A 27,543-nucleotide genomic window follows, 5' to 3' on the forward strand; every position below is an offset into this window, starting at 1 on the left:
GAAAAATCCCGATATTTTCAGTAACTGAACATCAAAATACACCAATTAGGATAGACGGGGAATTCTGTCAGGTTCAACAAGCTGTTATTTCTATAAAACAATAGTGAATATCCCTCCCACTGAATGGGAACATTTGATTTAACAGGTCTATGAGGACTTTGTGTAAACTCATCGCCTCCTTGTGGCCATGTGGAGAACATTCACACAGTTATTCAAATATATCATCAAGCAAAGACAAAAAATGGTTCAAATAGATGAAATAAACCTGAACATCTAAATAAACTTCACTACAGATTTCATCTATAGCCAGTGCAGCTTTATGCTTTCTCCAGTAATTTGATTTAACGTTAAACTGCATTATAGTTATGGCAAAGATGGCAAAACTAAAACCTCTTCTAGAAGCGCACATAAATAAAAGTGTCCTAAAAATTCAAAATTGACCGTTTAATCACAGAAACCCGTAACGGAGCAGCTGCGAAAAACACATTACAGTCATAAACACAGTTTGTGTTTAGAAATGAAGACACTAGTTGACAGGACATTCACAGATTACAGATAAATAATTGCACTGTTGACCACCTCTTCTTGCATCAGTAACACATTCAGAGGTTCTAGTTGAGTCCTGATTTATTCCCTCTCCGAAGCAGCCGAGGCGAGTCTGCTTTCCACAGTCCATTTGGCAGTAAACAAACTCAAATCTCTCATCAAAATGAGTCCATAAGTGTGCGTTTTCTCCCATCACTGTCACTGCTCCACATGCAACAGCATCTGCAGATCCAAAAGGGGTCCTAAAGTTCATCCTGTAGCGAAGTAAAAGGAAAAGGTGATATTAGGAACTCAATTTTGAGCTGTAAATTAAGAATTCTCTCCACACCACTGAAAATAAATGTATTTACAATTCAAGGAAATCCACTTTTAATTTCTTTTTACACCCGACCTAAATATTTTAAAAATAATTACTTAATAAGCAGTGCTTCTTTGACGTCAAAATTATTAAAATTGAATAAAAAAAAAATCTGATTCAGCATGAAAAGTCAAAAAAATAAAAAAATAAAAAATAAAAATAAATCAGATTTTTATCAGATTCAGCATCATGTCTATTTTTAGGGATCATTCACCCAAAACTGGATATTTTTTCATCATTTATTAACTCTTGAATTACAAACTTGTCCAAATTTCTTTCTTCTGCTGAACACAAAGGAATTGAAAATTGAAAATTTTTTGAAACCTGTAACTTTTCACTTTTTTAGATTTTGTTTGTCCTACTATGGAAGTCAACTGTTACTGGTTTCCCAACATTCTTCAAAATAACTTCTTTTGTGTTCAACCAAAAAAAAAAAAAAACACCCTCAAAGTTCAGAACCACTTGAGGGTGACTAAATGGTGAGCACATTTTCATTTTTGGGTGAAATACCACTTTAAAGTGTTTGAAAGACTCCTAAATCAAAAGCAGTAAGATAATCAAATAGGCGACGAGTATCTTACTTTAAGTTTGGACTTTCCCTGTAATGCTAGCTGCTGGAGTCTCTGTCGAAGAATGTCTGCAATGACGGTGGCGTCTCTGCTGTTAATATGCTCTCCTCCTTGATCTCGCTAAGAGTTTGAGACACAAATAACACAGTCAGCACAATATGATGAACAATATGAGAACATTATGATGGCCAATGCTTGAGCTGTACCCTTGTGGTGCCCAAGGTGGGGTAGAATCGGACAGTGGGGTAAGCCTTGATCCCAGCACTCTGGCAGGTCTGATAGTGTGCCTGGCAGTCCACTTTTCCCGCTCGTACAGTTCCCTTCATCATCTGCAGGAGAAGAACAGGCGAATTTATTCATGATTAGAGTACTTGCACTGACTGAAGTCCATGGATATGATGCTGTGTTGCTTTTTGATATATAATAATTGCATCTTCAGTTTAATGGAAAAGTTAAAACCGGAGCAGACATGTTCAAAACAGTATGATCATGTTCTAAAGCATGATTTCAGAATGATAATCTAGACATTCTGTAAAAAACAACACCAGACTGCAAGATGGAACAAGACAACTGATTGAAAAAGCTACTAGAAATATGTAAAGAAATGGAACTAAAACTATATAAGAATTACTAGGAATGCACCGATATGGATTTTTTTGCCGATATTGATAACCGATAACTTGGAGGCCAATAGCCGATATATATAGAGCCGATAAATATTAATATTTCAAAATGTACTATTTTTATAAAGTGAACAGTAAATTTTATTTTAAAAACTACATAAAAGTTTGAACTGCTCTCATGAACTGAATAATCTATAATCAAAGCAAAAAAAAGCTATTATTTCAAAACTGCAAGGTGATTATATAGACCTATATTCATGATTTCACATAAATCAACATGCCAAAATGAATAGCAAATTAACATGTAACTTGACAGTTAAAAAATATATATAATAATGATAATAATAATAATAATTATATATATATATATATATATATATATATATATATATATATATATATATATATATATATATATATATATATATATATATATATATTAAAAATATAAAAATAATTGGTTAAATAACAAAATGGGATTTAATTAACAAGCAAGGTAACTATATTTTAATTCAAATGAAAGCTAAGGAATAAAACCAGCTCAAATGTTCTTGAATAAAACATGTTGGAGTAATGTACATATGTACATACTTTTAAAGTCAGAATTATTAGCCCCCCGCTTATTTTTTCCCTTATTTCTGTTTAACGAGATTTTTTCAACACATTTCTAATCATAATAGTTTTAATAACTGATTTCTAATAACTGATTTATTTTATCTTTGCCATGATGACAGTAAATTATATTTGACTAGATATTTTTCAAGATACTTCTATACAGCTTAAAGGGAGATTCAAAGGCTTAACTAAATAATTAGGGTTAGAAGCAGAGTCAGATTTGCCCTCGGAGTCAGATTGATCCAACACCTGAGCACTGACCACAGATGACTTTATGACAAACACAGTGCACAATATAAAGACAGAATGTGAGCTAACCGATCAAACTGAATACGATCTTTCATCAACAACACATGGCAAACAACACGTTGATTGAAACAAATAATCAGATTCCAAACAACCCAACAAGGTGTTTAGCACGTGTGCATCACTGATATTATGTTTACACATGTTCTGTGTTTCTGAGATGATTTAAACCAATATATTTAATGGCACTCTATCAAACATATCTAAAATGATAAGGAACATGGTTACTTACTGAGTTATTAACACACAGCAATAGCACACGAAAAAAAGGACGGACTTTGAAGGAATAAACAATGTGAAGTAAGCTCAGTTATAGTGCACAGGACTAGTCTGAACAAGTTCAACACACAGTTTTGTACAATTATGTAATTTATCGCCTTAAAGATATCGACCTAAGTTTAAAAATAGCATTTATCAGCCGATAACGATATGGCCGTCAATATACAGTATCGTGCATCCCTAAGAATTACATAAGTAGTATATTTGTTGTTGAAGCATTTTCCCCTTAGTGAGATCTATCTAACCATCCATCTATCTGTCTGAAAAAACATATATTTTAAGGGTAAAAAAAGTGAATAAAATGCTACAATAGAAACCAGTTAATAGCTAAGTTTCATTATATAAATACCTGTCATAGATCTAACAGTACATATTTATTGTAATATTTTTTTTTTTTTTTTACTTTATTTCTAGAAGTTTTTGTAAAAACATAACACCAAATAATGTACATCATGTATATATGTTGTCTCGGTGTTATTACCTTATACTAACTAGAACATGCACCAAAACACATACAAACATAACAGCAATTTTACAGCACCATCACAAAACAATAAAGAAATTTTAGCCAGACTGATGGAATAAGAAACAAAATAGAATAACGTGTAAAAAGGAAGTGGAGAGAAGAAAAAAATTATACATATTTACAGAAACATTAATAACCTATACATCTAAGGAAGGGGCCCCATGTTTTGTCATACAACTTTTGTTTGCCAAATCTAGAGAAGCTTAACCTTTCCAACTTGAGGGCAGAAACCATTTCAGGACCAAAATATATGACCATAGGTCCTGACTGCACCTTTGCATTTATCACACAGGGGAGAGACAGAAGGATATAGCTTATTAAGTTTGGCTTTTGTATAGTGCAATCTATGCATCACTTTAAATTGAATGAGCTGTAGCCTTACATTTATAGAGCAAGAATGAATACATATTTATTGTAATTTGAGAGTTTCTGGACCAGTAAGTAAAAAATGTAAACTGACAATCCCAGAATTTCTTGTGTAACAATTCACATTTGATGTTATGTGCACACATTTGGGTAACACTTTACAATATTAATGCATTTACTAACAAGAACAAACAATGAACAGTACATTATTTAGTACAATTACAGTATTAATGTTAGTAACGTTAGTGAATTAAAATGCAGTTGTTCTTTGTTAACTCATGGTGCATTAACTAATGTTCACAAGCATGAATGTGGATGTTAATAATGCATTAGTAAATGTAGAGCTATGATAAATAATTGCTCGACAAGTATAGTTCATTATTAGTTCATGCTAGTAAAAACATGAACTAATGAAACCTTATTGTCAAGAGTGACCCACAATGCTTGTTAAATCAAGAAAGGCAGTTAAAATGTTTTTTTTACTATTTTTCTATATACTGTTTATTATTATTAACATCCTCGGCTTATGAAAACTATATTTGTACAATTAGCCACATGATTATAATGATAACAACTTATGTCAAAAAAGAAGAAGACAGAAATATATATGATCGAATGAAGAAACATGGTTTCAGGTGTACATGCAAAACAACTTGGCAGCATTAAAAACAATAATGTATGCGATTGGCTAAAGCACTACATGTACTGCTCTCATTGGTTCAGCTGGTTAAAGTTCATTTGCAGCTATATTTGCATTTGTTTTAGGAAATTTCAATACTTGCAAAGCAGTAAACGTTTGGAAAAACATTAGTTAAGTTCCAAATACCAGATGATCTCAAAGGAGGTTATCAAAGCCCACTACAACAGCAGTATAGTTTACAATATTAAACTATTTAAATATAACCAGGCCAAGCTTATATTTAAAACACAAGATTGAAGTTAGTATGTGCTTGGAGTTTCACTATACCAAAAAAAGTTTAATATTAAATAAATGTCTGGCAGATATAAAAAAAAAATTCAGGGTAAATGCTTTACATTTATCAGATGTCTTCACAAATTTGGCAGAATAAAATCTTACCCTGGCAAGAACTTCAAACTCAGGGGCAAACTGCTGGCATGGACCGCACCACGGGGCATAGAAATCCAACACCCAATGATCTTTTCCTCCCAAAACTTTCCTCTTAAAATCCTCAGGTGACAGATCCACTGAGGCACGAGGCAGTGAGCTATGAACAAGAGAGTCCAAGAGTTAGATTACAAAGGCAAAAAAACTCTGTATCTTAACAGAAACGCAACCAAAATGACTACAGTGGTGGTGCCACTGTAGTTTGTAAGCGGTAGTATCGTCATTAATGGTCTATCTATAATAGATAATGCTGCATGTGGAAAAGTCACTAAAATGCTCGCATGTTTTATTTGAATAGTCTGAGGAACCCTTTAAGGATGCACATTTTCTAATGTTTTCTGAGGTTTCAACACACATCTGAATCGGTTCATTTCTGTCCTGTCAATATGATTTAGTAGCTACAAAATTTGCGTCAATGCCTTAAAATGAATGACTCACAAAAATTTGAATGACTTTGGATTGTTACCTGATAAGACTGAAAAAACAACAACATTTAAAACCCAAAAAAGCAAGAGGAAACATTTAAACTATTTTTGACCACTTCAAATATTTTTGTATCAAATTTCATTTGATATAATTTGTATCTTTATTTTAATTTATTTTTGTTGTGTCATCTATAAAATAAACAACAAGGAATACATTTTAGTTGAAGTGCAAATACTTTTTCCAACAATAAAGGAATTATGAATTAAATACAAGACCTATTATAACTTGTAAAATATAGTATTTTTTGACAATTTTCTTTATAATTTGAGTTATGAATTACAGTATCGCAATACCATTTAGTATCATGATACTTCAACTGGTATAGTATCGTAAGATGAACTAATGGTAAACCGACAACTCTAATTCACACTTGTCTTGTTTGGTTCCACTAAATCAAACTCAAGGTTTTTTCTTCTTTTGGCAGGCGTGAATACAACAATCCCACTCTGGTGCACACCAAACAAACAGACCGAGACTCAATTGAAGAGGTTAACTCTGGTACTTTTTTTTAAAGGTATGAATTAGATCTGACACAATTGACCCTACATGGCCAGTTGATTGACAGCCAGTCATCTGACCAGTCATAATGCTAATATTCTTTTCATATTGTCAGACAGGCATCGTAGTAGCAGGAACCTAGAAAGGCTGGGCAATATACAATTTCATCCTTTCCTGAAACCTAGAGAAGCATATAAAAGTGATACTTTTGTGTAGACGGATCACCATTATCTGTCAATCATGGTGCAGTCACTACTGCTGAACAAATGACATAAAATGTGTCGAGATGGATGAACTAATCATTTCTGGCACAGCCTGCATAACTTTAGTTTATGAAGATGTGACTTGTTACAAGGCAAAATAACCAGTGAACTATTAGAGGAAGTGAAATAATCTTGTTTTTGTTTTGAAATATGATTATTTTGCTTACTCTATTGGCAGATTATTTTGCATCTTTTATGAAAAAAAAAAACTTCATTTTTACTTTTTATTTCTGAAAAAAAAATATATATATATTTTTACTTGTCAAGAAAATTCTTCTTGATTTAAGAATTTAAAGACATTTAGACTAGAAACAAGACAAAAACTTAAAAGCATTATTTGCAGTGTAACCTAAAGACCCAGATAAACAATGAATCGATCTTTACTGTCTCTTATTTCAAACTTGCATTCCATGTATGGATGCATTATAGTTCAGTCTTGTCTTGAGATGCCACCGTTGCTTTTGTTTGTGAATTATTATAGGGAATCAATATGAAACACTTAATATATTTGAATGATCCGAAACTCCTATCTCTTGTAGGCTATACCTTCATTTTTTTTACTGTTGGAATTTCTATTTCCAGTTACACTCACATCTTCAATATGTCCCCCATAACGCATATTGCAGACCTTTATGTCTGCTTCAGAAAATCGACACTGTGTTTGGCCCAGAGTTGAACTAAAGCAAGTGAACTAAGTGAATAAACCCTTATTTGTAACAATTTCTGTTGGCCAAAGCTCCTTTTATTTCAATAGTTTGATATTAACATTTTGCTAAACTAGTTGCACAATTCACTGTGTAGTTATATTTGTAAAAATGGATACTTTATTACTAAGAATCTGACTCACCTTAAGGCCCAAGCCTTGAGTGAAAATGCATCTCGGTGCCATCCATTATAGGTCCTTTTGAAAAAGAGGAATGAAAGAGAAACACAGAATTTGTAGAACTAATCATGAGTGAATGAGTATGAGGTAGAGAAAGTGAGGGACACGCACTGATACTGGTCTCTGCGGTTGCTGTTCTGAGGGAAAAGACGGATTTCTGGGTAAGCTCTGACGCTCTCGCTCTGGCAGAATGAGTGGTGTTTCTGACAGTCGACTGTTCCCACGTTTACAATCCCACTCAGCATCTAGAACACACAGGGCAGTAATGACCATGACAATTTTGCAAGCAATTATGTCAAATTACTGCAATAAATGATTTATCTTTTTCCTTCACATTGAGTGTAAGCTAATTACACAACTTTTTCACAATGTACTTGGAAACATTTATATAATACTTCAGACGTTTAATTCTCAGATTTCGAAGATATATTTTATTGCTATTAATATTATATTATGTGTGAGCATATATATTTATATAATTTGTTACATGGCTGTCAGGAATATTTGATTGTGATTGGTTAATCACAACATTCCAAGATATGTTATTCCAAGATAACAACTGCTAAATAACACAGGCTCAACTGGGAACTTCGAATTACTTTGACCACTGTTGAATACGTTCACATCTATATACTTACATCAAAATTCATTTGCATCTGCTTGTCTGTCACGTCGCATTTTTGAATGTTTGGTGCCATCTTGTCAATTAATAATTTGTAGATTAGTCTATGCCTTATTCAGTCAGCTTTGTTTTTGTCAGCTCTGTTTTTGACTGTTTGGTGCCTTCTTGTTTAGGAATAATACAGAGGTTAGTCTATCCTTTATTCAGCTAGTTTAGTTTCTGTCAGCTTTCAAGTTTTTCACTGCTTGGCGCCATCTTGTGTCTGAATAATGTGCAAGTTAGTGTATCCTCTATCAACTGAATTAGATTCTGTCAGATTTGCCTTTAAGTAAAGAATTAATAAACTCTTATGACTCAGAACAATGTTTTGTGTCAAAATTTTTTGTTTTTTGGCAAGTAGCTGTGTAATAAGCAAGTTAAACTACATCAGGACAGTTGTTTTTGCAGAATAAAGCTCTTCAGTCTAATACAAAATGCTCTGCTTTACTTTGGACACCTGATAAGCCTTGGGCATTATTCTGAGAACAACCTCCTGGATGCACTTTATCCCTAACATAAAATAAATGCTATTATTAAAACCTCAAAGGTCTTTAAAGTTAATTTTACTTTTTAATTTCAATTAAAATCTTAATTATACTTACATGTATTATTAACTGTAATTTATTTTCACCATTATGATTGTGTTTTTTTTACAATTAATAAATAAAAATTAATAACAAATTAAGTTTACAATTTTAATGATCTCATTTATACTTACACGTATTATGAACTGTAATTAATTTTTATTTATGTATTTCTTCTATTATTTTAATTTTAATTTTTTAACAGCAATTATTATAAAAATTAATAATTGTTTCACAGCCTTTTGAATAACTGCATGAAATTTTGCCATTTATAATTTAAAGTGCACAACATGCTTGTTGTGGACAGGCACTTAATCTAGTGTCTTCACATCAATAATAACATCAAACTGCAAAAAAACTATAATAAGTAATGCGGTAATGCATTAGCACTGCACTTGCTGTCAGTGTAATGTAATAGAGCAGGTACCCGTGCCATTCTCCTCCACTCGGGCAGCAGGGCCTGACAGGGGCCACACCACGGGGCGTAGAAGTCCACCATCCATGTCTCTGAGGACTTGCGTCTCTTCACTAGCTCCTGGAAGGACTCTGGGCCCAAAGTCACAACCACAGGGTTCACCAGGTCCTGTGCAAGACACAGCCATCTGTTACATTGAAACAGATATACAATGTGCATGCAGTATTATATGATTTATAGTTAAGTATACTGACCTCTATAAACTCCAGGATGCCGTCTGCAGAGTGATGGCCCTCATATTCATGGATGCTGGACTTGTTGAAGATTACAGTTGTTGGATATGCGTGAATGTTGTACTGAAGAAAGGGAAGGTGAAAGAGTTGAGAACTGGATGTCATCTGCATATTCATACCTTGGTAATATTAGCTTGTTATGTAAGTCTATCCTAAAATAATTTTAATTAGAAGCAAAAGCAGGGTGAGGTCTTAAATGTTGTTTAAAAAATAATAATAATAAAAAATGGACGTCAAAACATTGCTATTGCAAGTAAACAATACAAATAACAATAATGGGGAAAATGTACATAAACATGCCTGAATACATGGCAACTTCTGATACATTTTTTTGAATGCCCAAACAAATGCTTCAAATCACAATGTAATCATGTGATTAATTAAATTGTGATTTGTTTTATTTCTTGAACTACTCATGCCATTTCTGCCACATTTAAAATAAACAAATATTGTCATTTAGATATATTTTGTTGAATAAAATAACTTTTTAATAAAGCTAATAATAAATATCTTTTTAAAGGTTAATATTCATTACACAGCACCAATTTTGGGGTAATTGGAGTAAATGCCAATTTTTTTTTAAATGACAAGAAGTAAAAACATTTGTTATTGTGACCAATTGGCTCTAAATGACAATTTTTTTTTGTAATCATGAAGAAACATTCAGACTTTTTTTTTTTTAGAATCAATTTTTTTTAGCCATTTCCTCAAAAACTATACCTAATTAATTCTAATAACTTTCTAGAGTTCGCTTTAAATTTGCAATAGCTGTAATAATTTTTAATGACTAAAATAATGGAATACTAATAGACAACATTAAATAACATCAACTATTATTATTTTTTACTATGCAAAACTATGTTTGTTCAAACTACTTAAATAAAATCAGCTGAAACAACATTTCTTGAGGAGGTTTAAGTCAACTTAAATTATTTGTTCACGTTATCCCAACACAATGTGAATTTTACAGTGTATTGTCGTCATTATTATTTTGATTATATATTATGATAAATATAAAATATGTAGTAATTACCATTAAATCTAACATTATATTAGTTGTGTAATTTTGCTGCTAGTGGTGCAGAAGAAACATACCGAAAATGTATTAAGTCAAATGCTGTGGTTTCCTGTAGCAAAGATTAGAAAGATTTGATGATTCTATAAACACATTCTACATACAGATCAGTTCACTCAGACAGGAAGCTAATGAGGACCGTAATCCTATTAAGAGCATGCTTATGCAGGAAACCACATTAAAATGCTACAGACGTTGAGCACATGCAGCCAATAACTTCAGATCCAACAGATCAACCTTACAGTTTTAAGTACAGTAGTTTGGTTAAAGCTAGAAGTGTTTTCAGCTGTGTCTACTAGGCACATGCGCATCAATACAGCGCCTTTTTATGTTTCTATACAACAATAAATTCAGCTTTTCATTACTGTAAGGGGTAGTTTTAGGGTATAGACCTTAATAGAACACAATAGGATTGACTGTCACGTAAAGACATAAATAAATCAAAAGCCCAGTTGGAGCTCAAGTCCTACTTATTTTGGAGCTGGCTCAGACCTTCGTTTATTCCTAACTCTGCAGTTTTTGCAATATTTTCAGTAGGGCTGCACAATATATCGCTTTAGCATCGATATCGCCGTGTATGAGTTGTGATTGTAGTTGATCAGCAATAAAGACTCTACAGTGTTATTTTACATTACCTTTGATTATTCATTTACTGTACCTGAATATCTAACTACTGTTTGACTCTTTGGAAAAACCATAAAGCACTAATTATTTCACTTTTATTTTTGCTCTATTATGTTTATTTACGATTGCAATTTGTTTGATTCACTCCACTACAAGATTATTCCAGTCAATCTAAATGTATGATTTTATTCCAAACAGAGCTATTCAAATCATCAGCTGAAATTGTATTCAAATCTCAATATATATCAGAGAAAATATAAATATGGCAATGTCAGATTTTACCCAATATCGTGCAGCCCTAATTTGAGGAAGGGTGAATGTTTCAGTACCGTATTGCAGAGGCCTTCGTGAATGGTACAGTCCAGAGTCCCAAACTTCAGCTGTCCGAAGAGCTGGATTGAGGCTTTCCTCAGCTCTGGGAGGAGAGCTCGGCATGGCGGACACCACTGTGGGACAGATCCAATATTAATAACAAAGTCCCTTTAAAGCAAGTCATTTCACTCAGCGGCTATTAAATCTCTAAAATTGCTTGCCAAGCTTACATTTCATATTAAGAATCACCCATGACATTAAACATTAGTTTCATTTCTAAACGTTCAAATCACACCAAGTCTGCAGAAACTCACATCTGGCCCGAGCCCTTACCCTGGAGAAACCGGTCTATAGCGATCAATGGTTGGCTCCCATACTAGGAGGCGGGGCTTCATTTACCATATTGACGTTACACTTTTCCCCATTCAAAACTATACGAGTGACATGTCTTGTTTATTCTATATTCTATTATTGATAATAACCACCAATGATTTTTCAGATATTTCAAACAGAGATTCATTTTAATTCATTCAGTTTTAGAGATTCATGTTTGTTTTGAACATAGCACAATTCTATTTTTGGTTTGTTTTAATTGTGTTAACCAAGCTTCTTATCCTATGAGAAGATGATTCACTTAATTATTAGTGACTTTTATTCATTATTATTATTATTCATCACTTGTCTGTATGCAGTGAGGAAGAAATGTATTCATAGATCCAAAAGTGAGTGTTTTGTTTGTGCTTTGTTGGAGTTTCTGTGCGAGGTTTATTAGGAGGATTCATATTTGTTCAATAATTTTATTCCTTGTTGTTTTTATTTCTTATTGTATGATTATTTTATGAGTCTATTCTAGCATTCAGCTTGATCTTATGAGGAAACAGAACTATTTTATGTTTAGTCAGTTTAGTGGCAAAATCAAGTTCAGTCATCTGAAAATGAAACACTTTAAAAAGGAGTCGTGGCACCCATAATTCCCCATAATTGGGGAATGACTAAATTGTACTAAACTTTACGAATGAGATCATATGAATTTATATTTTCTTGTTTATATAAAGCCGTTTAAATTACCATTGTGCAATAAATGTGCTATATAAATAGACTTGGCTTATATGTACAAAATTATCAACAAAAATGCCATTCATTACATTCATTGTTTTCAATGCGTTAAAATATGAACAACTGTGCATTTATATAACATACTTTATAACAGCAGGTTTACTATGTTTATATATAACTTTAACCGTTAAAAGCTAAAAGTAGGGCCAGAAACATTTTTTTTAGATTTCTGCAGAGAATTTTTTTTTAAATCTGCAGATTTCTGCGGAATGATTTTGGGAGTATCATAACTTAATATATGAAATCAAAATAATACCTTTTTACCTTTTATTTAATGTTTACAGTACAAATCCAATTAGATCTACTTATTTGGGAAACAAACCAAGCCTCTCATATAATATATCTACTAAACAACAGAAAATATAACTTTTAAAAACTGTATTGTAAATAAATTATATGTACATTTTTATATTTGACAATAATATTATTGAAATTAATATTAAAAACTAATATAAATAAATATAAATGTACACACATTTAAACATGTGAATAAATAGACTGAATGATGGGCTAAGATTCTGCAGAAATCTGTGGATGATTTCAGTGGGCCCAGCTATTAATTACGAATTAATTAGTTAAAGTTATTGTAACTAATATAATTATGGAAACTAATAATCTTAACTTTTCTGAATTTGATTGTAATGCAATAATGTGCCCCTTTTGTAAAGCTACTTTGAAACAGTAACAGCTGTAAAAAGCGCTATACAAATAAACTTGAATTGAATATTTCTTCATTATTAATAGCAGACATTGGGTATATGTGTTTATGTAGGTGCAAACCATGTGGAAAACCTGCTTGTTTTGTTGTGTGTAATGATGAAATTGCTGCATACATTTGAAAGAAGCTTTTGTATTTAAAGAGTTTATTCTATTCTATTCATCTTCAACAGAGAATGTTGTGGAGTATTAACCAGTGGGAATTCTTGACCTTTCAATGTTCAAATTACACACTGTGGCAGTAATGTTCACTCTATGCTTGCCTCCGCAGATCATTTCTCACCGTCCTGAGCTTGATGAATCAACCATCGGTAGGAAGTTGCCATGGAAATGTGAGTGTGTGTGCAGCAGATAATCATTACTGTTCAAATGTATGCTTGAGCAGAGGATTTAAATGCATGGAATAACTCACAGGAGCAAAGAAATCAACCAGCCAGGGCTCCTTCTCATGATTGGGGAAGTTCTCAGGCCTCAGTGTGGTGACGTGGGCATTCACGCTCTCTTTGGCAAAGGCCACTACGTTGTACAGAGCATCCTTACCTGGAGATTTGACAGAGTAACAGGCATCACAAAACACATTTTATAACAATGGTTATTTGCTAATAATACAAATATTTGCTAATTTAGAACAACGTTAAGAGATTTTTAATGTTCTTGGTTAGTTCAAGTGTGCTTTCACAATAGCACTTTTGGTCCGCACCCGGGTTTATTTGACGCCAGAGTTTGGTATGTTTAGCTACAGTAGTGTGAACACTGTCTTTCTTTGCGCATCCGCAAAACATAGCTGATCCCACATTAAAGACATGGTCTGGGGTACGGTTCATGCAAACTCTGGTCTAGTTCACTTCTGATATGAATGCAGTCGTACTAAATAATGGATGTGAACCGTCAATTCTACAACAAACTTTGGTTTTCATAACGTTCATTCGTGTGTGTGTGTGTTTGTGTGTCTGTGTATGACCTAATGTTACATTGGTGACAAGCGAGACTGACCCAGTGCAAAAGCAGTGATAATGTCTGCTTGTTTCCTCAAAAAACATCTTCTGCAGACATTGCGTTATGTTCTGAAAATTTATAATATTTTTGTGGCAGATAGACGCAAGTTGCTCTTTGTATGTTACCAAAACCAAAAGATTCAGTAAATCAAAATGATTGTGATGTGTGTACCATGTGTAAATGGCCATCATCTAGCAGCTGTATACACAATAGCAGCTCGATGACCCAAGCGTACCCAGGTTCAGAAGGAAAAAGACTATGGGTGTACTCACACTATGTACAGTTGCCTTGAACCAGACCAAAGCATGCTTGTCCCCCCTCCCATCTCCCCCGAAGCCCCGCACTCACATTACATTAGGGCCTGGGCATGCTTACGTCATCGATGAGGTGCTGTTCAGTAAGTGCTTTCGCTCAGCACAATGGAGGTTTCTCCAGTGTAATTGTTTTAGCCGTTTAGGATGCGGTGACACACAGTCAAATATTTCGCTGAACAGATCCGCCACTTTTGACGCTTATAAACAATCATAGAGTGCTTGTGCTGCAGGAATTAGGTTTGCTGAAGGTGCAGCTGTGGTGCAGTGAGGGGTTTGCGTCTTTAATAAACTACAACAGATTGCGTTCATTGAACAGTAAGAATGATTAATAAATCCATATTTAACAGTCCCTTAAAAGTCACATCTCGCTTTCAGTTTCGGGCTCAGGCACGTTTTGCACTCACACACACACGAGCCTACCGCGCCAAAGCCCAAGTAAACTGCGCTTTGGCCCACCTCTTCCAACTGGGCCAGGGCCAGCCAAGTGACCCGTGCCTGAGCCCGATTCGAGCTAACACACTTCTCAAACGATGCAGGAAACGGGCCTGGGTACAGTTCGGATAGCATAGTGTGAGTACACCCTATCCGCTTGTTAAGTGGTGACGTGTTTGTGACGTATGTATACTGTTTCCGGGTCCAAGCCGCCATTCATTTGAGTGGAGAAATCATTCGTTTTATGATCGCGTTTTATTCCTATCACACATTAAAGTAGATTTTACATAAAGTCATAGTGTACACAACAATCTCTGGGCTTGCTGCATAACAAATACCAAAATTTAACCAATTTATAAAACAATGAATCTCTTTCTGGCCATCGAATATTAGGCATGGACATAAATTTTGCGATCGTGACTTTCGAAAGTATTAAATCGCTTTGTAAACGTTTATTATTACCATTTCATGAGTCTCCCTATTCAGTTGAATATAGCGCTTGGACCCGGAAGCCGCTCCGCGTGACGTCACACTTAACAAGCGGATGTGAACACAAATCAGCCAAGAAGGTGGCAAGGGGAGGGTAACTGAATTTGGGAACTGACCCAAGTGTTAAAAAAACACGCGAAAAGTGTTTTAACCATCTGGTGCTGGTTTTAGACCTTTTTTTTTCTTTTTTTTTTATTTAAACCACATTTAAGAAGTTTTTTTTTTTGCAGAAAGAATTTTATATAAAGATTTTTTTCTATACGCATCATTCATACATCAGAGCATTAAAAAGCACTTGTTTCAGTTATTAAGATTAGTCCTATTAAAGCTTGTCTGAACTCACCATGGTGGATCTCAAAATCATGAATTCCGACTCCTTTAAAAACCGCCACGCAGGGCTTATGTATGTACAGAGAAGAACACAGCTCAGAATCTGAGATGCAGTCCACTTTCCCCACCTGTGCAAACAGATTAATGCAATGAATCAAACACATCATCAGTTATATGATCAACGAACTGTGTAAAACAGCAGTAAAAACAGAGGTGTTTTCAGAATGCATGTTAACCTATTGTAGTTGAGATTCAAATAATATCATGTATTTTTATTTATTGTCAGCAAAAAAGGCTATTTTCATGGCAAAAAAACTATTTCATTAATAAATAAACAATTAAAAAAACCCAATCAAATAAATACATAAATTAGATTAATTAACGGTAATACTTGATAAAAATTTACAGGTGGCACTGCTGAATATCTCCTTAAGTGAGTTCATTTCATAAAAAACCCTTCTGCAGTGGCCAAAAGCAGGCTAGTCCAATAGCAGTGCTTCCCACACAGACTTTACTTGGGTAGGGAGAATAAAGTATATTTAGTGGCACATTTTGTATTTTTTCACTTTCATTAACATCCGTAAAAAAATGTTTGTATACGCCCAATATAACCAAACATCTGTGATCCATTAAGTAGTGGAAAATCTTCTCTCGTTTAACCGTTTCATTCTGTGTTGCTGAGAACTGTGAACACTCCCACAAGACGTCCCTCTCACGTGCTCTGCAGACCCACAGAGATGTTCCTTTTAAGGATTAAATCTCCTAAAATGTCCGGGATTCAACTTTGGCTTTTGCTCTCTAAAGCTTGTATATGTTTTTTGCATCGCCTTTTTACGTAAGCCTACTTTTTACTTGGCTTCGCAGCTGACTGTGCATGCACAGTAACCAAAGAGAAACATTAAATAATTAATTTTTCTTTTTATCTAAATGACTCACTGAAAAACTAAAACGAAAAACTTTACTATATACTTAGAGAGGGTGAAATGTCTGGTCTAAATAAATGCACGTTTTTAGTAATGATTAAAGGTGCAGTAGCTGATTGTCTTCTGAAAATTATTTTGTTGTGCTGGTTAAAAGTCTCTTCACAGTCCAATTCACCTTATTCTTTGCCGACGAGCGGGCGCAGCCATTTTAATCTTTTTGGCTCGAGACTTCCGTTCACTTCCATTCATTTTTAGACATAAAAAACTGCTCGTTTTGCTGTTTGATGTTGCAAACTGATATTTTCTTATTATATTCTTCTACTTGGTCTGTATAGTCATGCAAACATTTGTTTGTAGAGCAAGTAGTTGGACCGTTTTCTTCCATTTATTATTCGTAGTCATTTCTCCCATAGGCGACTGAATCGGAAGTTCTAAAACAATCGTGAAAACAGGCGCACTTACTAAACTGGATAAACTAATAAATGTTCATCCAGTTAAATATTGTCGGGCCGACATCTCCCATAATTCCAATAAGTAGCTCAAACTGTCTGTCAACAAATGCAGATTTGGCTTTTGCGCATCTGTTCACGCATATCCGCCATTAGCGTGTGCACACATAGATAATCGTTCATGACAAAAGCACATGAGACAGTCACCTCTGCGGCAAAATCAAATGCTGAATTGAAACTTTTTAAACTCCTGAATGAATATTGGAGTTACTTTTGCACGCTGGAGAAAGGACGATACTATGGCTAAAGTATTTCTGTTAGACAGGTAATGTTCTGTTTTAAAACTATTTTAGCTTCACACAAAGCTGATGCAGATGTTGTCGCTTCAAATGGGTTATATGCACAGAAGTGTTGTTCACCCACTGAAATCCTTGATTAATATGAGTATTTTCAGTTTCATAAGGAACTTTTACAGCATTGATGATGTAGATTCTTCTTTAGTTTAACAACAAAACAGAAGTAAATAGCGCTATTCCGCCTAGCCTGCTATACTGAGCTGAAGTTGGTTTTATATTCACATTGGGTCATTTCTGAACAATGACAGCCATTCTGAACAATGACGCCCTGCCGATATTGTTTACCTCTACTCTGAATATTCATTTTGAAATAGCATGCAAGTATGGCTAAGTAATAAGTGTAATTCCTGCACGCCGCGAGCCAACCACTACATACACTTCTAACTGGCGAATGACATAAGCTAGTGGGTTGTCTGCTGTCGTGTTGCTATGCGTGCGTTCGCAATTTCAAGAGGCGTGGCTTTAAAACAGTCCCCTGCCGCCCAAAGCTAATATGCTAACCGATTAGCATTTTGGCAGATCACCTACTGCACATTTATCAACGCATTTGCCTTATTTAAATAATCTACAAGTTTTAATCTTGTAAATATGACAATTTTTAGAAATATTGTCTGTTTTTAGAGATATTGTCTGGGGTTAGGGTTTGATGAAAAGTACTCAAGCCGGGATTCGAACTCGGAATGCCCTCAAGTGCTACGGCACTATATGTCAGCGCGCTAACCACTAGGCAATTGCGCTGATTAAATTAAATTTTTTAAAACAGAATAATGGATCACTTTAATAAAATACTGACGTGCAGATATGGTACACGGCACTATATGTCAGCGCGCTAACCACTAGGCAATTGCGCTGATTAAATTTAATTTTTTAAAACAGAATAATGGATCACTTTAATAAAATACTGACGTGCAGATATGGTACAACAAAAGAATTAAAATATTAATAATACACAATAAATGTATAATTCATGAATAACATTTATCAGGAACCTGTATATGCGAGTTCTTCAGAAGAGCGTTGAGTTTTTTATACTCGTGTGAAGCCAAATCGTTGCGTCCAAAAGAAAAACTGACAAGCCATCGGTGATGGGCCAATTTATGCTGAAATGACAAAGTTAAAGAACATATTTAGACAATTATAAAAGTAATAAGGTATATTTCACGAAACTTCCAAACAGAGCCACACAATGATATCTGATCTAGTTAGTGCGTGTCAGTTAGTGTGTAAACAGAGAGATACTGCAGGTAGTGCTGGGTGTGGTACAAGACTACACTCACTCGACTGCAAACACAAACCTATTATGTACAGCCTTTCCTTATTCTCTTGATATGCATTGCAGTCACTTGCACTCTTACCTCAAAACTGCTCTTTGTGAGAATCTCCAGGTCAGGAAGATGCTGCAGAACTTGTGCATATATTTCTTTAGTATCCAAACTCTGAATAAACTGCAAGGTTGGTCAAAATTTAAATGAAAAACACCCAATTAGATCCGATCAATTAGAAAACAATGCATCTAAACAGGATATACAATAATTTACCCACCAATACACTGCCTTTCTGAGTGAGAGAACTGCCTGGAGGGAAGAGGGCTGTAGTGCTGGTATTGATTTCAAAGCTCTCACACAGATCCGCCTGTTTGGTGCAGTCCATCCATCCTACATTAACTAAACCGTCCTGTATTGTAGAGATTACAATGTTCATTTATGCTCACATGACAGTAAGAGCCATTATTAAATGTTTAGACATTGGAATTGAATTTAGTAAAACAGGGAACACTTACCAACATTCCTGCTAGCTTCCGTCTTGTCTGTGATTCCAAACAGTCTGTGAATGAATCTCGTTTTAGTGATTTTTTAAAAGATGAATAACAGGGATTTCTAACATTATTTCTAACATCTAACAGGATTAGTTGTAGTCTCACCTCCAGTGTCTGCACAAAAAGTTATCAACCAGCCGATTCTTTCAGCAAATGCTCGCTCAATCTCACTATAAATGTTGCCTAAAAATTAAATACATTATTAAATACACAGACAATGCTCAGCATGAGTCAGAGGCAGTACAATATTACAGCAGATAATAATATTTTTAGCTTCTGGTACTGTTCACTTGGCCATTTTATTACATGGAATGAATATGCCAGTAGGTAATTTACAATATTTATACACAAAACATTTCTGTAGTTTTAAAACTGGGATAAACACATAACATGCTAAGTAACACTTAGCACTACATAAAATTTATCAACAAAAAAAAATTTGTTAATTTAGCATTTAACCCCTTAATAAATACACCACTTTCATTATACACTCATTGGCCACTTTATTAGGTACACCTTACTAGTAACGTATTGGACCCACTTTTGCCTTCAGAACTACCTTAATCATTCGTGGCATAGATGCAACAAGGTGATGGAAATATTCCTTAGAGATTTTGGTCCACATTGACTTGAAAGCATCATGCAGTTGCTGCAGAATTGAAGGCTGCACATCCATGATGCAAATCTCCCGTTCCACCACATCCCAAAGGTGCTCTATTGGATTGAGTTCTGGTGACTGTGGAGAACATTTGAGTAAATTTTCTCTGTTTCAGACCGTTCTCTGTAAACCCTAGAAATGGTTGTGCGTGAAAACTCCAGGAGATCAGCAGTTTCTAAAACACTCGCCCGTCTGGCACCAACAAAAATCACTTTTTTCAAAATATCCCCATTCTGGCATGTCTTGACCATGTCTACATGCCTAAATGTATTGAGTTGATGCCATGTGATTGGCTGATTAGAAATTTGCATTAATAAGCAGTTGGACAGGTGTACCTAATAAAGTGGCCAGTTAGTGTAAATAACAGAATCATAACAATCTCAAAAGAACATTTAACTAAAACACTTGCATTAACTCTTTATTTACTACATCACCTTTGGCTTTAAATGAAAATATAATTATAGTATTAAATACCTTGCCATAGTTCCGTCACTTTACTCTTCACAAACTGCATTGCAAATTTGGTAAGGCTTGATTTTGTTCTGTCATTGAAGTATTTCTCAGGATTCTGTTGGCAAGATTATGTTTATTATTTTGGATGACTACAGACATTAAACATATAAATGAATATTACATTCATTCTGTACATACACATGAATTGCATACTAATATATAATTTGAGCATCTATAACGCAATGTGTGTATCTGCAATAGCTAAATCGCAGGATTAGATTATTTATTAAAGATTAAAAGATATTATTAAATATAATTTATTATTATTAATACAATGATGACCATAATAATTTACATTTGATTGTTCAATTTCTGTACTTGAATACTGTTAGACTCCCCAGAAAATCATAAAGCACTGTTTAGTTATAATTTATGCTGATGCATAGCATAGAAAAAGTCTTGATCCTTCCAGGTGATATAAATGAAATAATTCCAAATAGAGCTAATTATATTAATTCATATTGCAATAAATATAGCATAAAGACTAAATATTGCACTGTAAGATTTTTCCAATATTGTGCAGCCCTATGGAAAATGCTCTTACCATTCCTGCTCTGAACACATAGAGGCTGGGGTAACTGTTGATGCCTTTACTGCGGCACAACATGCCATTATCACCACAGTTCACAGCACCTATCCGAATCACACCGTCCATTTCCTTAGCAAACTCCCGCCACTGTAGGGTTGATTCACACGTCAGTCAGATACAGTACAGTGTGACTATAATAATGAAACGTGTGAGGAGAAAGTGATTGTAAGTGGGAGAGAACAGAATTACGCACCGTAGGGGCAAGATCGTGACAGTGTGAGCAGCGTGGGAAATAGAAATTCACGAACCAGACCTCCCCAGAATTTACAGCTGCATCTGTGGATAAAGACAAAACCGGTGTGTCAACACTTAAACACTGGCAGAAGCTGCTCAGGAATCTATTTGACCACTGCAAGATCAGCTTAAAAGAGGTCATGGGTGCGTTTTAGATCTAACTTGATAATTAACAGGCTGTTGAATTGAGTTTTTGTCAATAAATACTAAGCACATTTCCCCCTCCAATTCTCATTGGTTAGTATTAAAAAGACAATAATATTTCTTTTAGTTTGCCTGAAACAATTTAGTTTTATTTAAATTTAAAAACTGCTACAATCAATATTTTTAGTCCCCATTAAAATTATATACATACGTTTAAACACACAAACACACATACATAGTTCTTTTTAAGAACTTTCGTAATTAACATAATTAACTTCAGATAATACTTTAAACTGTCCTTTAAGCAGAATACTAGTAATTTATTTAGCCAAGTAACTAGTAAAATATGACATACTGTCATCATGGCAAAGACTAAAGAAACTAGTTATTAATATGCTGAATTAAATTCATTACAGGCCGATAGCGTTGCCTTTGCAACCTTACTGGCTAGACGACTTATTCTTATGAATTGTAAAGTCAGCAGCTCCCCCTTCTTATCGGCAATGTATTTTTGATTTCCTGCATACTTTTTGGATGGAAAAGATTCGATTTGCGATAAAACAAAAGCCAGAACAGTTCAAGTCTGGAGCCCTTTTCTAAATTTTTTTAAGGAGACCTTAACCTTAATCGAGGATCTTAATTGCCTTTCTATCTTTCTTTTCTTTTTATTATTTCTTTTTATTTCTTTATTCTTTTATTTTTGTTATCTTATGTTTGTATATCTTTGTGTATAAATGTGGAATTTTATCTTTATTTATATACTTGTCTTATATGTCTGACCAAAGATGAATCTAATAAAAAAAAAGAAAAAAGAAATTAGTTATTAAAACGTATAAACAAAAATTAAAAATGTCTTTCTGTTAAACAGCACTCGGGAAATATTTAAAAAAGTATTACAATTTCACATGAGGATGAATAATTTACTGTGTGTGTGTGTGCATACACATCAGCTTGCAGTAAGTGTGAGTCCTAATGCCCCATTATATCGATGGGGACTCTACACTGCTCCATGAGCGCTGTCTTATGGATAAGACTTTAAACCGAGGTCCTGACTCTTTGTGGTCTTTAAAAATCCCAGGATGTCTTTTGGAAAAAAAAATTAATAAAAATAATAGGGGTAAGGGTTTAACCCCGGCATCCTAGCTAAATTTGCCCCTGGCCTCTGTCCACCATGACCTCCCAACCATACACATATCATAATTGGCTTAATCACTCTGTCTCCTCTCCATTAATCAGCTGGTGTGTGGTGTGCGGTCTAGTGCAATATGGTTGCCATCAAATCATCCATGTGGATGTGTGAAGCGCTTTGAGTGTCCAGAAAAGCACTATATAAACGTAAGGAATAATTGTTATTATTACTATAAAAAAAAATTTACATTATTTAATTCACATTTAACTGTATGGTTTATTTTTTGCTGAATTAAAACTCCAAAAGTATTTTATATGACTGTGATGCATTTTCATGTCAGGATGCATAATTTGTCAAAATTGAGGGGACCAAGCTTTACTTTTTATTAATATATATATATATTTTTTTAAATAATCAGAACATGTTTTTGTAAGATTCAGTACAGCAAGCTTTTTAAAAGCTTTTTTTGTCTTAAATAAATGCATTCCATCACCTATTCCGGGTCAAACAGCATCAACACTTACCAAAATCTCCTCTGTCTAAGGTGGTAATTTCTGGATCATCGTCATAAATTCCTGAAAAAAAAACATGATTTTCCTTTGGTATAGAGACAAGCACAGCATACTTTACAACATATTCACTTTTGTACTGTAACACTTTAAAATATCATCCACACAGAACACCATGCAGAAAAATGTAATTACCAAAATCATATCTGTAATAATTCCAGCTTTCATATCTTCCTCCCTGCTGTTCATCTTGCAGACCCTTCTCTCCATATTTATCATATTTCTTCCTCAAGTCCTCATCCTTCAACACCTCGTAGGCCCGATTGATCTTCAAGAACTTGTCGTGGGCTGTTTCATCATTCTGACGATCACAACATTCTCAATTAAGCATACTACATGAATAAAATAAGTATTGAAAAATAAATATTGAACATGTCATGCTTTTTCCAAGTTAATATATTTCTAAAGAAGCTGCTGACATAGAATTGATCCAGATTTTGGTAAAAACTCAAACAATCCGAACATAGACACACACAAAAAAAAAAAACAGTTGTGTGTAAAACAAAGGAATGAGACAAGAAGAAAATACTGAACTTCTGAAATGTACATAGTACTTTGTATAAACTGCTTTCTTTTAGTAATGACAGCTTCAAGATGCCTCTTGGAGAATAGTCACATGCATTGCTCAGATGTAATTTTTTTTCTCATACTTCAACACAACTAAATATCTAGATGTTTCTGATTTCAGCTGCTCACTGGGCTTTCCATGCCTTTTTACACCTTCATTTCTTCATGTGTTCAATTTTTCCCCCCTGTGTCATTTTAATCTTTTAACTTAAAGGGATAGTTCATTTAAAAAAGAACATTCTGTCATCCTCTACTTACCCTTTACTCGTTCCAAACCATTATTGGTTTCTTTTGTCTGTTCTGATATTTTGAAGAATGTTATAAACCTGTAACCAGTGACTTCCATTGTATTGGTTTTTCCTATAATGGAAGTCAATGGCTACAGGTTTTCAGCTTTCAGAAATGTATGTTCTTTTTTGTTTAACAGAATAAAGAAACACATGAGGGTTTGGAACCACTTGAGTGAGTGTAAATAGTGAGTACATTTTTAAGTTTTGGGGTGAACTATCTTCTAAATTTCTGAACTAATTTGTTTTTTCATTGTGTGTATAAATTGCTTTGGTCTGTTTAAAATTTCAAATATATTTCCTTAGTAAAACAGTGACGTGTTCAATACTTATTTTATCCCGCTGTATCTGACCGGTACAAAATAAATCGACTTACAGGGTTTTTGTCTGGATGCATCGTGAGAGCGAGCTTTTTGAACGCCTGTCGGATGTCACGTGTGCTAGCTTCTCTCGAGATACCCAAAAGCTTGTAGTAATCTTCATCGGAGGAAATGGAAACGAAAAGCCATACTGCGATGAAGGCAAACAGCAGAGACTTCCTTGAAGGTGTTAAATGATTCAGGATCATCTCCATTGTTGGTGTAGAAGAACTTCAGAGGTTACAGATGTGTGATGATCAGCCAAGACACCTTGATGAAATGAGAGTGAAAAAAAGAGGAAGAGAAGTGTTCACAAATGCAGCGCTACTGGAAATGAACACGTCAGTGTTTACAGAGGGCGGAGCAACTTTCTTAAGCTGTCTGTCATAATCCACATCTCTAAACATTCTTTTTAAATCCTAATTAATCTCAATTCTAATATTCAATACTGTAATAACCCAGTACAGTATTTTAGAAGCATCCCACAGTGTTGTGATGAAAACGCAATCCTATTATTCTAACACAAGTCTAAATGCAGTAGAATTAAAATAATATTTTAATGATCATTCTGCTACCATTTCTGCTTGCACGTTACACACATCAATTCAATTTGGGAATTACATTTTTTTTTATAATTATTTTTTAGGGGTTTTCAAATTTATTATAATATAAGACATTGGCAATTTCAGACTGGAAAACATTGGGAGAAAAGAGAGAAGAAGGATTAGAAAAGAGAGAGGAAGGATTGACTTTACGTCGGCACACAATATTATTATGACTGGGTATCACATTTTCAATTTAATTTAACAATTTATGAAGCATTAAAATTTCTATGTATTTTAGATATTAAAACTGGAAAATGACAATTTAAATATGTATATTTACATTTTTTATTTTGCACCAAACTATGCATTTATGTGACAGAGTATGCAAATTTAAATTGGGAAACACATAGAGTGTTTACAAAATAATATTGCTATTCATGTGGTTTAATACAGTATAGGGGTCAAAAATCAACACAATAATACAATTTGTGTCTCGTATAATTTTTTTCTGAGCAAAAAATAAAGACCCATGTATTTTTTAACTATGATTCACAAAAACACCCAATAAAACATATTTAAATTTTGTAATTATTTAACCCAGTAAACAATATGTCAGGTACAGCCACACAATATTGGAAAAATATGACATTGCGATATTTGATTTTTCTATATACTGTATGTACAGTTTTACCAAATGATTGAATAGCACTATTTTAGTTTAAACACACAAACTTTAGTTTAGTCACGCTTTATTTTAATGTTCACTTCTCGCTTTTTGCAAACCATTAACTATGACTTTTGCTTCTACTCCTAATTTGCTTCTTATTAATAGATATTAAGGTAGTTTAGATGTTGGGTTAGGAATGTAGAATAAGATGATGCAGAATATTTAGTTTATAAGTACTAATAAGCAGGCAATATCTCAATAACATGCATGTTAATTAGCGATTATTTAATAGCGAGCATTGGTCCCTAAAGTGTTACCAAATGTTTTATTTTAGATTGATTGGGATGATTCTGTAGGGAAGTGAATGATGCATAAAATGTAATAAACAAATTATAAGCATAGACAAAACAATAAAAGAAAAGATAGAAGTGAAATAAGTCTTTATTGTAAAAATAATGCAATAAAATTACTCTTTATTGAACTTGTGCCTAAATACTTTAATCTCTCTCAGAGCTTAAAAACATTTACAAAAACTATCAAATTTGACTATGTTGTGGTTAAACTGCAGTGACACCACAAATCTTGTGTCATGACTTGCATATCTACTGTAAGCGATTTGACTACTGTGGATGCATACATTACGATATTGATGCTGAAACTATATATATATATATATATATATATATATATATATATATATATATATATATATATATATATATATATATATATATATATATATATAAATATAATGCAGCCCTAATGTCTGGGATATTTATGAGAAGAATCCTTTGACAACAAACCAAAAGACCAGAGAACTAATTATTCATCATTTAAACTGTGTCATTGTCCTTCAAACCACAAGATTTTTCCCATTTTAGTAAAGAGTTTTAATAAAAATGTATTATGAAAATAAGTATGTCATTTGATTTTTACAAATATATATTTTGTGGTCAAAGATCACGAAATATTATTCCATCAATAGTGACATCTTTCATTTTACTAAGGCACTTGCATTTACTTTCTCTGATTGAAATATCTTCAGTAAATTTAATTCAGTCCAAACACTACAATCTCATATTGAGTAAGTTTAAGCCAGTTCAAGAAATACCACAATGATATATAAATTCTTATACAATTCTGAATTTGGCGACATGTTGGCTCAGTGGTTAGCAATGTTGCCTCACAGCAAAAGGGACCCTAGTTCAAGTCCCCATGTTGGCGTGGGTTTCCTCCGGGTGCTCCGGTTTATCGCAGAATTGGTATAGGTAAATTGGCAGTTCATTCCACTGTGGCGACACCTGATTAATAAAGGGACTAAGCTGAAGGAAAATGAATGAATGAATGATACAGCTACTTCACCATGTAGTATTACAGTAACTTAAATGATTCTATATATAGTAAATATGCTTAACTGACAATCTAGAACGCAAAACAATCTACACAAACATCGATTACAAACAATATTTTTGTACAGTTAGCCCGGTTTGAAATTCACACTTTCTAATATATAAAGTTTATTAGTTTACTTAGATCAGATCCTGTTAGACGTCTAACTTACAGCTGAAGCAAACTAGTGAGACACTCGTCTGTTTATCTTAGTAACTTACAACTGCTCAGTTCTCTCTCTAGGGTCATAATTTAATGTTTATAATTGAGATAATGAACACTGATGGGAACACTTGAGCCAGTAGCGTAAGTAAACCGTCAGCTGGCTAATTACTGCATTCCGATGCAAACTTTTGATCGAAACACACAACAAGTGATTGCTAAAGATACACGGAAGTGACATCGACATCTGTGTTATGTGTTTGTGTCTCTATTTTCTTACCTTTCGTCTCACTCTTTAATGTTGCTCCAATTTCGCACAGATGATCATCTTATTTTTACTCACACCGGTGTCTGCAGCAGAGTGAAGCAAACGACGGAAAGAGAA

General features: G+C 33.9%; 1 protein-coding gene and 1 long non-coding RNA gene across 7 annotated transcripts in view; one reads left to right on the forward strand and one right to left on the reverse strand.

The window, feature by feature from the left end:
• The window catches only part of LOC141376198 (uncharacterized), a 37,910-nt gene extending 22,237 nt beyond the window's left edge, over positions 1-15,673 (forward strand). For 3 of the 6 annotated variants that reach the window (XR_012385614.1, XR_012385613.1, XR_012385616.1), the window contains exon 4: positions 13,513-13,576. This is a non-coding gene — a long non-coding RNA (uncharacterized lncRNA). Of the gene's footprint in view, positions 1-6,224; positions 6,315-13,512 lie in introns of all 6 variants that reach the window. The other 3 variants (XR_012385612.1, XR_012385611.1, XR_012385615.1) reach the window with 3 other exon arrangements.
• Positions 430-27,488, reverse strand: dnajc10 (DnaJ (Hsp40) homolog, subfamily C, member 10). The gene is made up of 23 exons (NM_001083547.1): positions 27,439-27,488; positions 24,413-24,665; positions 23,318-23,483; positions 23,138-23,188; positions 21,300-21,382; positions 21,062-21,193; positions 20,479-20,572; positions 19,452-19,529; positions 19,311-19,354; positions 19,073-19,204; positions 18,886-18,975; positions 18,520-18,630; positions 15,816-15,930; positions 13,654-13,781; positions 11,426-11,542; positions 9,359-9,460; positions 9,117-9,272; positions 7,556-7,689; positions 7,409-7,462; positions 5,267-5,414; positions 1,680-1,802; positions 1,486-1,593; positions 430-800 (listed from the first exon to the last, which is right to left on the reverse strand). Exons 2-23 carry the CDS (start codon positions 24,608-24,610, stop codon positions 789-791), a joined length of 2,376 nt encoding a protein of 791 aa, NP_001077016.1. The 5' UTR covers positions 24,611-24,665; positions 27,439-27,488; the 3' UTR covers positions 430-788.
• Between the last annotated feature and the right edge of the window lie 55 nt (positions 27,489-27,543).

The sequence above is a fragment of the Danio rerio genome, chromosome 9 (assembly GCF_049306965.1).
Source record: "Danio rerio strain Tuebingen ecotype United States chromosome 9, GRCz12tu, whole genome shotgun sequence".
Classification (NCBI taxonomy): Eukaryota; Metazoa; Chordata; class Actinopteri; order Cypriniformes; family Danionidae; genus Danio; species Danio rerio.